Source organism: Pan troglodytes, chromosome 5 (genome assembly GCF_028858775.2).
Source record: "Pan troglodytes isolate AG18354 chromosome 5, NHGRI_mPanTro3-v2.0_pri, whole genome shotgun sequence".
Lineage (NCBI taxonomy): Eukaryota > Metazoa > Chordata > Mammalia > Primates > Hominidae > Pan > Pan troglodytes.
The window spans coordinates 81,287,105-81,302,319 of record NC_072403.2 but is presented as its reverse complement, the minus strand read 5'-3'; the positions used below and the strand labels follow the sequence as shown (position 1 = coordinate 81,302,319).

Below are 15,215 nucleotides of genomic sequence, written 5' to 3'. Positions count from 1 at the left end.
AGTAGCTGCTCTATATCTGTTCTAACAATAAACTGCTCTATGTTAATTGTGATGGTGGTTACACGAGTTATGTATTTCGCAAAACTCACAGAACTATACACTTAATAGGGTGAATGTTACTCTATGTAAATTATATCTTAAATATATTTACCTAGTAATTAATTATATATGTACACAAAGAGATACTATATCAGCATAGATATACACAAATATGTGTACGTATATTCAAAGCCTGCATTTAGTTATTGCTCCTTGACATAACAGCAGAAAGATAAAACCGTACTTTTCCACTTTAATATCTATTTTTAAATAAAATACCTGGAGAAAAAAACCTTAGTCTGACAGAACACTTTAGATTGTGTCTCTAAGACTGCCACTAAATTCCCACTGTATTTTTGTGTAAACTAATCTCTGCCACTAAATTTCCACTGTAATTTTATGTAAACTAATCTTGAAACTGAGGTTTAGTATATCTTTCAAGATATACTAATAGAGATTCAGTATATCTTTAATTTTTTCCCTAGGGGTTTACACTGTTATAAAAATTTACGGTTATAAAATAAATGCATTACTTATTGTATTGTATTGGACTTCAATTATGAACTCTTTGAAAGTAGGAACCATCATATATAACCTTACTTATTCCCATATTCTCAATACAGTGACTTTCCAAAAATAGATGTATACCAATAATTATGCTATTGTAAAAAGTAATAAATTAAGGTGCTAGTGCTGTAGTAACCAGTACTGTGCCATCTATGCTATCAGAATTTTTAAAAATACTATAGATTGCACAAAAATGCTCTGATGACAGGAGCGTCTTAAACTTTTCAGAAGTTTCTTTAGGATAAACAGGTGAAATAATATCTCTCAGTATGTTTACAATTTGTACGAACCTACCAGAGGGTCTAATTGGCAGTGATTCCTACCTCAAACCCAAAATAATTAAACAGAACATCATGCTTTAAAACATATGCTTTTAATAAGATGCACATTTCTTTCCCCACTTCTTAACTGCCTCCTCAACTTGGATGCAGATAAAATAGAACATGAAAGTGCATTGTTTAGATTTAAAATGTTAAATTTAAACACAAATTCTCTCACAGAATTTATCAGCACTACCACTATAAAATAAGCTGGTATCATATACCTTTTCTCCCTTTTAATTTCTTCCACAGTCCAAGTATTTTCTAATGTAAAATCCATTGGTTCCCTTGATCTATAATTTTTAGTATGCATTACCCTAACATAGCAAGAAAACTTGAACTAACATGACAAAACTTGGTTAATAACAATACACATTATCATCAATGGAATTAGAAGCTCATAGCAGCACCACGTTCTAAAAAGTAAGTATGTCAAGACTTATCCAGTTCTCAATTTATTTGAGATTGGGCATGCACAATAAATATTGAAATATTTTAAAAGCCAAATATGCTGGTCTTATTAAGAAATGGGAAACTAAAACAAAGATTCTGAATAGTGCCACAACATTTATTTCTTAACCTTTGTAGATTTAAGCTACCTTGTTTTGTTCCTTACTAATGCAATTTCTACCATTGTTAATGATTCCATGATAAAGTGCAAGCCATCAGCAGTGCCAACCAAGACTCTTTGATGATTTATTAAATTATAAACATGATTTATCGCTGTGGATGGACTTACTAGTGATCAGTGCCATATCCTTTTGTTCTGGTGAAGCCTACTGATGTGGCCACTACTAATGCTGGTAAACCTGCAAGAAAAGCAATGTCACGCATTCATATTTAGCTATAACCACTATGCATATTGGTCTAAGAAAAGCCAGAACAAACTCCAGGTGCTCAAATTAGACAAACTATCTTTGGATGAGTCACTTCACAAGGTATGTTTCTATTACAGGATTTCTTTCAAGTTGAAAAATATGAGAGAGGTACCTGAGCTTTTAACTTACTGCACTTCTCTGGTGTTGCTAGGTTACCACCACATTTGACACGGGTTTAAATGGAAGTAATAACAGAGATTTAGTACATCTTTTAAGTTATTTTTTCCCTAGGGGTTTACACTGTTATAAAGGAAATTTATAGTTATAAAATCAGAAAGGCAAAAACTGGATGTTCTGGTATGATGTAATATCGGAGAAGTGGAACATTCCATTGGCCACATATTGATCCACATCAAGCTGTACTTATAATAAGACAGAAAAAAATACATCTTATCAGTTAACACTTTCATTATAATTTGCTTATAATAACAAGAATGTAGAAACAGGGAGTTCAATTACCTACATACCTGCTCCAATTCTGAGCTAGCATCTTCTTTTAGTTTACGTTTATGGGAATTACACTTACCTCATTCAAGTTCAATGGAACCTCCCTGTATTTTGGTAGAGTCTCTAATCTATGCTGTTTAAAGGGTTTTTTTTTAAGTTTTGGTTATGCCTTCTTTTCAGGAAGATCATGTTTGCCTTTTCCGGTTGAAAAATCCATCATCTAATCATCTTATTGTATGTCCTCTGTCTGTCTTCTTTCTTACTATCATTTCACATACCTCCTGCTATTCTCTTCTGTGAGCCTTCTCTAGTGGCATCACATTCCTTCATGAGATTTAATGACAAGAACTATGGAAAACATCTCAGAAGGACACACCACAGTGTTAAATAAACACTGGTGACTACATATATATGTATATAAAATTATAAATATATAGTCCCCTTCTCATCCTTATCCTCCCTTTCCTCCTCTTCCCTTTCCTCCTTCTGTTTCTCCTCTTCTTGTCCCTCCTTCTCCTCTTCCTCCACACATGTCATTTGTTGATTTTTTTTGATTGACTGGACCAAGTTCATTAGGAAAAAAAATCCCTCATGGGTTATAACTGAAGAATTAATAGTATTTATTTCATACAATTTAGATTAAATTTTTTCTAGATTCATTTTATTGTACTTGTTCATAATGAAACACACACACCACTATTCTGCCAACCCATAAACTTTCTGATACTTTAGCACCATCAGTTCAGGTTTTTGCTACCTAGAGTAGTTTAATATTAACTATAAATACAGAGACTGTCTGTGAACCCTCTCCTCAAAATCTTTAGTAATAATTTTAAACAAGGTAGTCACTAATCTTGAAAATCACCATGTTTTATTCTTCATCAAAAAATGTGTTCTTTTACCTGTATTCTGTATTTCTTAGAATGGTACTAATTCATGGCAAAAGTGTCCCTTGATTTAAATACTATCTCAACTTTAGAAGGCCTTTGTCATGAAATTTAGCAAAAATTTGATGAAATTCTAAGTAGAACAAAGTCTTCAACTTTTGTGTTGGTGTGAGATAGGGTCTTACTCTGTGATACAAGTTGGAGTGTCGTGATGTGATCTTGGCTCACTGCAACCTCCACTTCCCAGGCTCATGCAATCCTCCCACCTTAGCCTCCCGAGTAGCTGGGACTACAGGTATGTGCCATCACTCCCGGCTAATTTTTTGCATTTTGGTAGAGATTTTTGGTAGTCCACCTGCGCTCAGGTAGTCCACCCGCCTTGGTTTCCCAAAGTGCTAGGATTACAGGCGTGAGCCACCATGTCTGGCCTACTCTTCAACTTCTTATTAATTGCTTTTCCATTTGTCTGTGGATAAAGTCCTAATTTATTAGCTAGACATAATAGACCTTGCTGAAACCTAATGAATAATATTTATGTGTTATTGATCATATTTTTCCAGCCTAAATTACTCTGGAATTGTTATAAGTACACTTATTTGTAATTTCCCAGGTTCCTCCTAGCATCCCATATGCCAGTCTTCAATACAGTAGATATTATTGTATATTTGGGCTTTTTCTAAAAGTAGCTTCTTAAATTAACTAGGCTATCATTAGAATTGGCCCTATAATATAGATCTTTGAGATGTCCATGTCATGAGGCAATTTGAGAGAAACTTCTTAATAAACATGAGTAAAGAATTAATTCTCAGTCTGTCAGCAATTCTGTTTCTACTTTTGAGGGCCACGTCAACAAGCTGTGAGGTTTCATTAATTCTCTAAATGGTGTTCTCCCTATGAAATGAATCGCTTTTATTCTTTAATTGCTTTGAGATGTCTTGAAATGAAATCTTCTAAGTTTTCTTGATGGGAGTACATGCCTAGTGAACCATCACACATTAGGCCTTGAAAATTTTAAGGTATTTTGCACTTTCAGAAAATATTAACAGAGAGCACTGTTTTTCTGTGTGTAGGCATCTCGGGGTCTCATTTCATACTATCTAGACATTGTTGAATGTTAACTGACTAGCTAAATGAGCATTCAATACTTACTTCCTTTTAAAGTTCCAAATGACCAATGAATGTTCAAAACTGACCAGCTCATGTATTTTCACTTCCATAGATTAAATTAGACACAAAGTAGCCTGTGTCTAATCACTCATGACTGCTTTATAATATGTGTTCAACGTCATTTTGAGAAGAGCACGAAAGGGTATATCAATATGCTTACCCCATCCAAGGCACAAAAAGCGTTTTCTTATAAGCCGTGTCCTAATTTTTCCAGTTACAGCCATATATGATTGCCACGCCTCAGTCAAAACCCAACAGAATGAAGCCAGGAAGAAAAAGTGCAAAAATGCAGTGGTGGTTGTGCAGATACTCTGTGGAAACAAACAAACAAAAACACTCACACTGAACCTGGGAGAGGGAAAATGATATGCTCTTCAGAGGATTGTTAATCTCTGATTCATTGCTTTTATTTCAAATATCTACTTCTCCTCAGTGACAAGAGTAATTATTTACAGAAATTATAAACCCTGTAGTCTTTATGCTCTATACAGTATTTACAATGGAAAAAAAAGTCTAATTTCATTTTTGCACTTAATTTTTTATGAGAAGAACCCTGAATGTAAATTTGAACTCAAGGGAGATTAAAATTATTGTTTTACTTGAATTTTTAAAACATAATTATGAAAATTATCTTTTCTTTGATTTAATTTGTTACAGACATCTTGCATAATTATTTTGGCTACATTCTTTATTCTTCCCTTTTAACAGATAATCGTTCTTTGTTGTTTTATCTGTGTTGATGCTAAAATTATATCTGTAAGAGTAACAGCCTTTCAAAAGAAAAAGATTAGTTTGCTCTTATACATGCATGATATTCAAGGTGTAACAGCAAAGTACAAAATGAGGTTTGGCTAATAACATAGTACAAAAATAACATATGTATTTTAAAGTACTTAATACAATGCTTCTATACTATTACTTTGCAATGTGTGTCCTCATCAAGTAATTTTGAAAAGCTAATCATGTCACCAGCAGTACAGGGCTAAGATTTTATAGATATTTTTCTTCACGTAACTTAATCACCTTGAATGTGCTTATCATTAGTTGTGACTCATCAGCAAAAGATCAGCAGCTTCATTTTGGTAAAGGTTGCTACTTTTTTCACTGTTGGTATAATTGCTTTATAAATCTTGTTGAAATGCAAGTCTTTATAAACCAGAACCAATAACAGGACTAATTTGTTCTTTTGTCAGTCATTCTCAGTCTTACCATTTTTAAAAACGGAAAATGGCAAAACAAAGACAGTAGAATTTTAAAAATTGTAAAAAAAACCAATACAAAGAAATAAAACTATAACCCATATCTTCTCATCTCTACCACCATCCACTGCTAATGCAGAATATCTTACTAGAATTTTTTGGCCCAAATTATTCATAGGATTTGTTAATTTTATTAAATTTCACCAGATGTTGACTTAGTTTGCCAGTTCTTCTAATCCTATAAAATGAACTTCAGCATGTTTATCCACCAGGTTGTGTAAATGATGACAGATAATGTTAAGAAGCTGAGTAGCACTGTGCTAGGTGTACAGCAAGAGCCCAACCAAATATGACTATTATCATCATTGTTATAAGCAGTAGTAAAACAAAACAATTTTTCAGCATGTGAATCTTTGTTTCATGTAGTACTTAAACCTATTTAGTGCTTGTTTCTGCTTATAAAGATGATAAAATCATGGATTTCTTGAACACTTTCTCATACCTATACTCTAGTCTCAGGTATAATGCAGTAGCTCTAACCAATTGTAATTCCTCCTATTGTTGACACATTAAGACTTTTATTTTTTCCAATTTACGGTTTAAATATCTGCAGGCTGACTAGTTTGCTTATTTTTGATCTATAGTCGCCAATCCATTTGAATTCCAAAGACAACTCTTCCACTTGCTATCGAAAGACTAGATAACCTTTCTAAGTCATTAGTTACCCTTTCATTTTCCTCCACATGTTTGTTTCAACTAAACTGTATGCACTAGCAAAGCTAGTCCATCTCTATTTTTAAACTGTCAATAAAGAGTTATACCAAACTGTAAATATGTTGAAATGTTAGACCCTAAGTGTTGGTGTACTGAAATTTTATAAGACATAATGACGTGTTCAACATCTGAGTACAGAGATTTTAACATTTACTTTCTGTATATTGTGTTCATTACTTTGAAACTCCCTGGTATTCACTTTAATTCTAATACAAATTGAAGCACATGTAATTTTGAGCCACTGACATTTATTTCAATAATCATGCCTCTTCGAACAATAATATGGCCACAGACTATGGGGAAATGTGTTGTAGCTAAAGAAATAAGGCCTATGTCTTCAGACAATAGTATTCTACAATAGCTGGATAAACTATTTATCCTTAAGTTGCTCCAAGTATGGAGGTAAGCTGTCTCAACTTAAGGAATGTGTACATGTGAACTAAAGAGGTTTAAGTCGCAAAACTAACCATATATAAAGAGCATTGCAAAAACTATGATCTTGAAAAATAGAAAAAAAGGAGCTACACTTTGCTTCATCATTTGAAGAATTAGTATAAAATCAAACACTCAGCTAACAAGCATATGAAAAATGCTCAACATCAGTGACCATTAAGAGAAATGCAGATCAAAGCCATAGTGAGTGAGATACCATCTCATATCAGTCAGAATGGCTATTAGTAAAAAGCCAAAAAGTGACAAATGCTGCTGAGGTTGTGCAGAAAAAGGAAGGTTTATATACTGTTGGTGGAATTGTAAATGGTTCAGCCATTGTTGAAGACAGTGTGGCGATTCCTCAGAGACCTAAAGACAGAAATATCACTTGACCCAGCAATCCCATTACTGGGTATATACCGAACAGAATATAAAATTTTCTATTATAAAGACACATTCAGGTGTATGTTCATTGCAGCAGTATTCATAATAGCAAAGAAATGGAATCAACCCACATGCCCAACAATGGTAGACTGAAAAAAGCGAATATGGTACATATACAACATGGAATACTATGCAGCCATAAAAAAGAATGAGATCATGTCCTTTGCAGGAACATGGATGGAGGTGGAGGCTATTATTCTTAGCAAACTAAGGAACAGAAAACCAAATATTACATGTTTTCACTTATAAGTGGGAGCTAAATGATGAGAACACATGGACACACAGAGGAGAACAACAGACACTGGGGCCTATCGAAGGGTGGAGGGAGAGAGAAAGGAGATCAGGAAAAATAACTAATTGGTACTAGGCTTAATACCTAAGTGATAAATAATCTGTACAACCAGACTCCATAACACCCATTTACCTACGTAATAAACATCCACATGTACCCCTGAACTTAAAAGTTAAAAGAAAATCAAACACTCCATACAAGGAAACACACACTGATTTTTCTACTTATATGTCATATTGGCTAAGTTGCAAAAGTCTTTACAATACAACTTTTATGAATAGCAATTTTCAAATGAACTTTATTATTTTCCACAAATGACACATCAGCTTCCATAAAACTGGCCTTTCTAGTGTTCAGGGCTCAGGATTGTTTGATCTCTTTTCTTACATAACCCAAATCCACATCAGTAAGCCCCCAGTGATCAATCATCCCTTAGATCCCCTCAGTACTAGGGTTTTTTCCACTTACAAGCCTCAAATCCTGAATCTCCTTTTCCATAACGAGGTTCATATCTTGGCAACTGTTCAATTATCACTAACACTGGACTCACTATTTTGAACTTTGGTCCTACAGTTTTTCTTTATTCAAATGTCTCCATGTGTCGACTTCCACCATGGCTAAGCCTCACAGTTCACCTTTCCAAATGTGAGACTCACTAGCATTTCAAGTTCATCATTCAATTCTTCTGATTTTCCTGCCTTGCCAAACCCCAAACTGGTCTCATCAGTGTCACAGCTGATGAATGTTATTGGCAAACATTTCAAAACTTGAAAATGGATTTAAGTTGTCAAACTGAGCACTGTTTTTACCTAACACTCTCATGTACACCCTTCACACCAAATTCCTAGACACAATAGAAGAGATTGCTTAAAATAACAGGAAAAAATAAGAAGTGTTAACTGTGATGGACTAGAGACTGTGAGAAATTCCTTGAAAACAAAAGCATATAAAGAACAAATTGACAATGGGTACCATAGCCCAAAGTTAGGTATTGAGAGCAGGAATGAAGACATGAGAAGTAGAAAGGTCATAATGCATGGATGATACAGAAGTTCTGAAGTCTATTTAAAAGTATTTCCAGAAGGCAGAAATCAGGAAAATTGGGGGAAAGGTAGCATTTAAAGATATATTACAGAAAATTTTCTCAAAACACTGTAAAAATTCTCCCGGCTGTAGGAGAGACTAAAGATAACACACACACACACACACACACATACACACGTGCACATGCACATATACTTTGATGAAATCTGTGAAAACGGAGAATAAAGAGAAAAATCTTAAAAGCTATCAGAGTAAAAAGAAAGATATTGATGACGAAATCAGAATCAGATTGACATCAGGTTCTTTGCAAGCAACCCAGGGTACAAGAAGGCAGTAGAAAGAGATTCTCAACATTCTAAGAGAAAGTAACTTTGAAGATAGAATTCTACACCCAGCCAAGCCACTGTTCAAGAGGGAGGCATAAAGAAAGATATTTTTTAAATTGGAAGAAATTTTGAAGTTAATTACCTCAAGATCCTCTTTGAAAGAATTGCTAGACAATATAAACCACTAACAATAAGAAGTCCAAGAGGAGGGAATGAGATAAAAGAAGTGATGGATAGCAAAGAAAGTAGTAAGTCTCCATGTGTAACAAAGCTGCACATGTACCCCCGGAACTTAAAATAATAGTTAAAAATAAATAAATACATAAATAGTTTAAAAAAGAAAATAATAAGTCTAAATAAATGTTTATTTTATATAAATTTATATAATTTTAAAAATATAGCCATGTAGATATAAAATTGAAAATAATATCAGGAAGGGTTCAAAGATGAGAGAGATTAGAGCTGCAAGGGAGCAGAGGAACATAAAAGTATTCTAAACCTCTTTTTTAAGATGTTCTCAGGGATGAGATACTGATTAATTCTAGATTATAGAAAAATACGCTTGAACATTTATGTTAACAATGTTTCAGTAACCACAAAAAATAATAACAATACATTTGTAAAATAGCAGAAAAAATTGAACTAAGAAAAATCTATCTGTTCAATTAAAGGTAAGCAAGAGGACAACAAACTAGAAAACATGAGAAATAGAAAATAAAGTAAGGAAATAAACTAATTCCAAACATCAAAAATCACAATAAATGGTAATACTTTGTATTTACTTGTTAAAAGCTGGAAACTTTCATATTGGATGAAAAAAGTCTAATTCCAGTAATGTAATTATGTGACATACTTCAAACCCAAAGACTGACACAGGAAAATAGAGAACAGAGATGAAAAGAGCTAGCTTATGCAAATACTAACATGTAAAAACCAGATGTCACAATGTTAGTACTGGGAGAAAAATAAAAAAGATGAAGAGGGACTTTTCATACTAATAAAAGGAGCAAGGCACAAAGAAGATACAGAAGGAACACATCTTTATGAGAACAATAATAATTTTTCAAAGTATATGAAGCAAAAACTGAAAAAACTGCAAGGATGAACTGTCAAACTAAAATTATAATGATGAACCTAACATACAGCTCTCAGAAAGTAACCAAAAATGGAGGAAAGAATAATATTGATGATTATAATGCAATAAATAAAAGTGGTTAACATTCTTTCTTTGTAATATTATACATAAAAAAACAGAGCATGTCTAGATTTTTAATATACAAATGGAACCTCTTAGGATAGAAAGTGAAATAAAATAAATTCAAGAAGTTTATAATACACAGGACATTTTCACAGACCACAATTTAATAAAATTAGAAATCAAAATTAAAATTCTGCACCTTTTGGAGGAAAAAGCTTTTAAATAATCAAAGAGAAACTAAAACTCTAAATTATAAACTATTTAGAACTGAATAACAATTATGGCAGCATATATATGAAAACTTGTGAAATTTTGCTATGATAATAGAATATTTATAGTCTTAAATAGATAGAAAACAAGAGAAAGATGAAAATTAGTGGGCTACTTAAAGAAATCAGAGGAATAGATTTTAAAAAGATAAAATCGGAAATTAACAAACGAGAAAATTTGAAGAACAGTAAAATTCATCTATAAAGACAAAGCTGACTCTGAAAGACCAGTAAAGCAGCGAAACCTTGGCCATTGTGATGATATTTAAAGGTGAGAGAAAAAGCAAAGTAAATAAGATTAGGAATGAAAATAGTTATACATATATATATATATATACAGTTATACATATTATATATATATACACACACCCTTGACAAGCTACATAAAATGGACATTTTTCTAGTAAAACATAAATTATGAGAGATAAAACTAATAACAGATAAAATGGAGTCATAATGGAAGAAGTAGTCCTTCAAAAAAAGTAGAAATTCAGTATCATTTTCAGTATCATTTCAGTATCATTTTCCATACACCAACAGGCAAATTCTAACAAATGTAAGCAACATCCAAATTCACATTACCATTTCCGGGTCAAAGAGAAAGATTAGAAGTATCCAACTCATTTTTTAAAGAGGCTAACATGACATTGATATCGAAATGAGCAAGAAAGCTGTAAGCCACTTCCACTTACAAACACAAATGTGAAATTACAAAATAAAAGATTATGTCTAGAAATACAGTAAAATGATAATAAATCAGTATCAAATCAGAGTGGGTCCAGTAATGCAGGGTGATTCAACATCAAAAATGACCTCCCCATAATTTATTACATCAACAGATTAAAGAAGAGAAATCATATGGTCACATTAATAAACGTGAAAGCATTTGATATAATTCAGAACCCAAATAATAATTTTAAAAAATGTTATTTGGAAATTATATATTGAAGTGAACATTCTTGGTTAATAAAGATCATCTTTTGAAATCTTGTACTGAAAATCATCTGTAATAGTAAAATACTAGATTAATGTTCATCAGTCATGAAAAAAAGGAAGATGTCTACCATCACTTCTATTATTCTAAGTTGTACAAGAGTTTCTCACGAAAACAATACAAGAAAAGACAATAATAAAGATACACATTGTTGTCATTGCAGATAATATACCTCCTTATTAGAAAATCCAAAAATAATCAATTTTTAAACTATTAGAAATAGTAAAAAGAATCAATGGGCTAGTTGGATGCAAGATCAACATATAAAATTTTATTTCCTATACACTGAGATCAATAAACTAATCTAAGTTTTCTATATTAGCAACAATGTCATTTGGAAAATGTAGTCCAAAATTTTTAATTAAACATTACCGATTTGTCTTCTACCCCAAACCACACTAAAATGACCAAATTATTAAGTCACAAAGAAAAAATAATAGGCAGTAGACACCATGAACTCAAGGTGTTGACAAATTCAGAAGATTCTGAGGAAAGAAGGTTTAACTGACAAAGAGTGGTAGAGAAAGTTATAGCCTACCTGCTTATAGGGTGGCAGGGCAGGGGGTGGGTAATAGAAATGTTGTTTGTAATAAAGCTTATTCACTCTGTGGACTTTCTGAATGTGGGGACCAGAAACAGAAGGCTTACGCAGTTTTATATGGGGATGAAAAAGAATGGTTGGTTGAAAAATCTACATACAGAATAGCTGAAACTTTCTGTTTCCTTCTCTAGCCAACACAGCTCAGCATTGTCACAGGGAAGATTAGTTTCTGGAGAAATCGAATGGGTTGGTTTCTGAAGTCAGATACCAATCTCCCTAGTGGATAGGTGTACAAGCAGGAACAAGTGTATGTATTAAACCATAGGACCCTCCTCCTCTCCTTTCTCCTTCACCTCTACTTTCAGAATGTCAGAGATTAATATTCTCCCCCAAAGGGAAAAAACTCTCATATACTGGTTCATCTTTGATGTACGTACTGTGAAGGCTACCTTTCAAAAGCCCACTCACCCATGCAGAGAGTAACAAATTTTTACAAATAAATATGCTTTTTAATCCACAATAAATATTATAATAAAACTTGATTCATTTGTATAAATACATACACCTATGTAACTGTAATCAAGATAAAAATTTAGAACATCTCCATCCTGCCAGTCCCAAAGCTTCCCAAAGATAACCACTATTCTCACATCTAATATCAAAAAATAGTAACTACGCTTGATTCCATATTTAGTATCTCTACATTCTCTTCCTTTAGTTATCTTATGTACTCACTCTCTTAGCCTACGAATCTGTTCAAGTTTCTATGTTCAACCAACCAACCAACCAACCGTCCAGTATTCTGGTTTGTTTTCACTGGTTCTCATTGGTTTATTCTCTCTCTCTTTTCTCCAATTGTGGTCAAACTTCTTGAAAGATTAAGCCACACTTCAACTTCTATATTACCTGCTCTCCTCTTTTCTTCTTGCCGTCTAGCATCTCCCCTAAACTTTTATCCCACAGGGATCACCCATGACCTCCTAATTTCCAAAGCTAATTAATAGGACGTTTTCAGCAGGCCACAAAAACTTTGGACCTCAATATTTTCACTTACAAATTATGGGAGTTTTATTATACAGTTGTGAAAGGCTTTCCTAGATCTAAAATTCTACAATACCAAGAATTCTCTAATTAAAGCCCTCATCAGGCTATTCACTTTTTAAATTAATTTTGAAAATTTGTGTTTTCTTAGGAAATTATCCACTTCACTTATATATTTCAATGTGTCAATATATGATTGTGTGTAATGTTCTCTCACACCTTTTAAGAAATACATTTTTCCTTTTCTAATGTAACTTGTCTATGTTTCCTATTTTCCATCAATCAGTCTGTCTTATTAAATTTTTCAAACATTACTCTTTAATTTCACTTTGAAAAAATATTATTTTATTATTACAGTGATGAGTTTCTTAGAGTATGAAATATAACTATTTACTGCTTTTTGCTTGGCAAGGTTTCAATAATTTCAGAAAAATATACATAATACTATATTTACCTTATTTCCAACATTCAAATAAATGAGCTAAAGGTGTTAGCATCTTAAAAATAAGCAGTATTAGATACATATCTTGTAAGTTTTTCAAAAAGCAAAAGAGAACATGTTTGTTATGACAGAAAGATTATATAAAAAACATTAATGGGATATAAAATATAGAGAATTGTGCTTTTGCTAGAAAAAATGAAAAACAGAATACTGAAGCGAAGCACTTCAGTATACTATTTAGAAACCCTTAAAGAGTATCAATATTTGCACACTGTAATTACAGTATTTATGAAGAAATTAATAATTATTTGCAATTATAGTAACATTTCAACAATATAAGACAAACTAAACTAATTCCTACATATAAAGCGATTATTATTTGTTTAGATAATTTCATCAATTCACATCCTGATTTGCCTATAATAAATAAATTAAGAATACATATATCTTGCTATTCACATGGAATAAAATATGTACAAGGCATTTACAATATAATTCTGGACACACCGGTAACTGCTTACTCATTAATTATGCTATAGAAAGAAATTTTGGTGACGACCACGGTGATTTCAAAGGCAGTTCTTTAAAGGCTGCACTAATAACTGCATATTTACATTATTCAGAAGACCATAGTTCTTGCAGACTAAAAATAAATTATTATGAAGATGAAATAAGATAATGGCTAAAATAGGGATTTGCACAAAGGTAATACATAACTTTACACATAGTAAGTGCTTGATAAATGATAGTTTTTATTTGGCAAAATAAGCACATTTGAAGATGTTTGACTGCATCTTAAAACATGATGAGAAAACTAACTTATAAGCACCTACTCTGCTTAAACGTTAATTTTGAAGCAATGCTGTACAGGAAATATTTTACAAAGGAGAAAATGAAGCTCAGAGAGTTTAAATAACTTGTCTGAAGTTATACACTCAGCAAATAAAGAAGCACATGTGCTCTTTCCACTATAACATGTTGCCTTGTGCTTTAAAGGGTTCTCATTTTCTAATATTAATTTTCTAATGATTATCCATATTCTTTAACAGTACTGTTATTCTTTTTCAAATAAAAAGTATGTGTGTGACAAATAAATAGATGTTATAATAAATAAACAAAAATTATATTAAATCATGAGCCTTTATTGTTCAAATCACCACCAACTAAAACAGAGAAATGCACCATTTCCAAAACCATTTCCAAATATATTTTTGGTTATATAAACTCCATCAACACATGCAAATTCAGGTTACCTGGATAAAGCACCTCAACTAATGAAACGAGTCACTAAAACCAATAGGCATTGTGAAGACAAGGTTCATTTCATAAAATTAAATGAAAAATTTGATGGCAATAAAAATAGAATCAGAAGCCTTTTGTTATTATCACTTCACCTAACCTCCCTTTTTCCACAGCTGCTATGACATGCTACATTGACAGCAGTGTCATTTGTAAACAGCTGAAAAACCTCTCTCATAGACCCAAGTACTTGGCCCATGCTTTCTTTCCCTTGGATGTTATGGAAAATATCAGTAGAAAAGATGTGATGGACTTTAGTTCTTTCTTGAAAACTCTTGGTTCATCATTAAATACAAGTTACAGTACTTGCTTACAAGGTATGGCACAAGGTTATGATGAGGAAACATCATATCTTCAACCCTTTACACAACCTTCAATTTGTGAAAATTTTGAAGCAGGTTATTTTCTACGTAATTAAAATATCTGTCACAAGACTAACTCTGAACAGAAGAAACTGTCAATATAAAGTTACGTGAGATACAAAATGACTGATGAATGAGGGAGCAATAAAAGCAATTTCTAAATGTATCTCAAACAATAACTATCATTTGCTAAATTTTTATAATTTCATATTCATATAAAGCATCACTATTAAAAAGAAAGAAAGTGTTAGAT

At 32.3% G+C, this 15,215-nt stretch overlaps 1 protein-coding gene across 5 annotated transcripts in view; it reads right to left on the bottom strand.

Moving 5' to 3' along the window:
* Window positions 1–15,215, bottom strand: part of ADGRB3 (adhesion G protein-coupled receptor B3) — a 753,008-nt gene that overhangs the window by 59,047 nt on the left and 678,746 nt on the right. For all 5 annotated transcript variants that reach the window (XM_016955757.3, XM_054686001.1, XM_054686002.1 and 2 more), the window contains 2 exons: window positions 4,466–4,616; window positions 1,666–1,735 (listed from right to left, as the gene is read on the bottom strand). In XM_016955757.3, coding sequence (XP_016811246.2) covers window positions 1,666–1,735; window positions 4,466–4,616 — 221 coding nt within the window. The remainder of the gene's footprint in view (window positions 1–1,665; window positions 1,736–4,465; window positions 4,617–15,215) is intronic.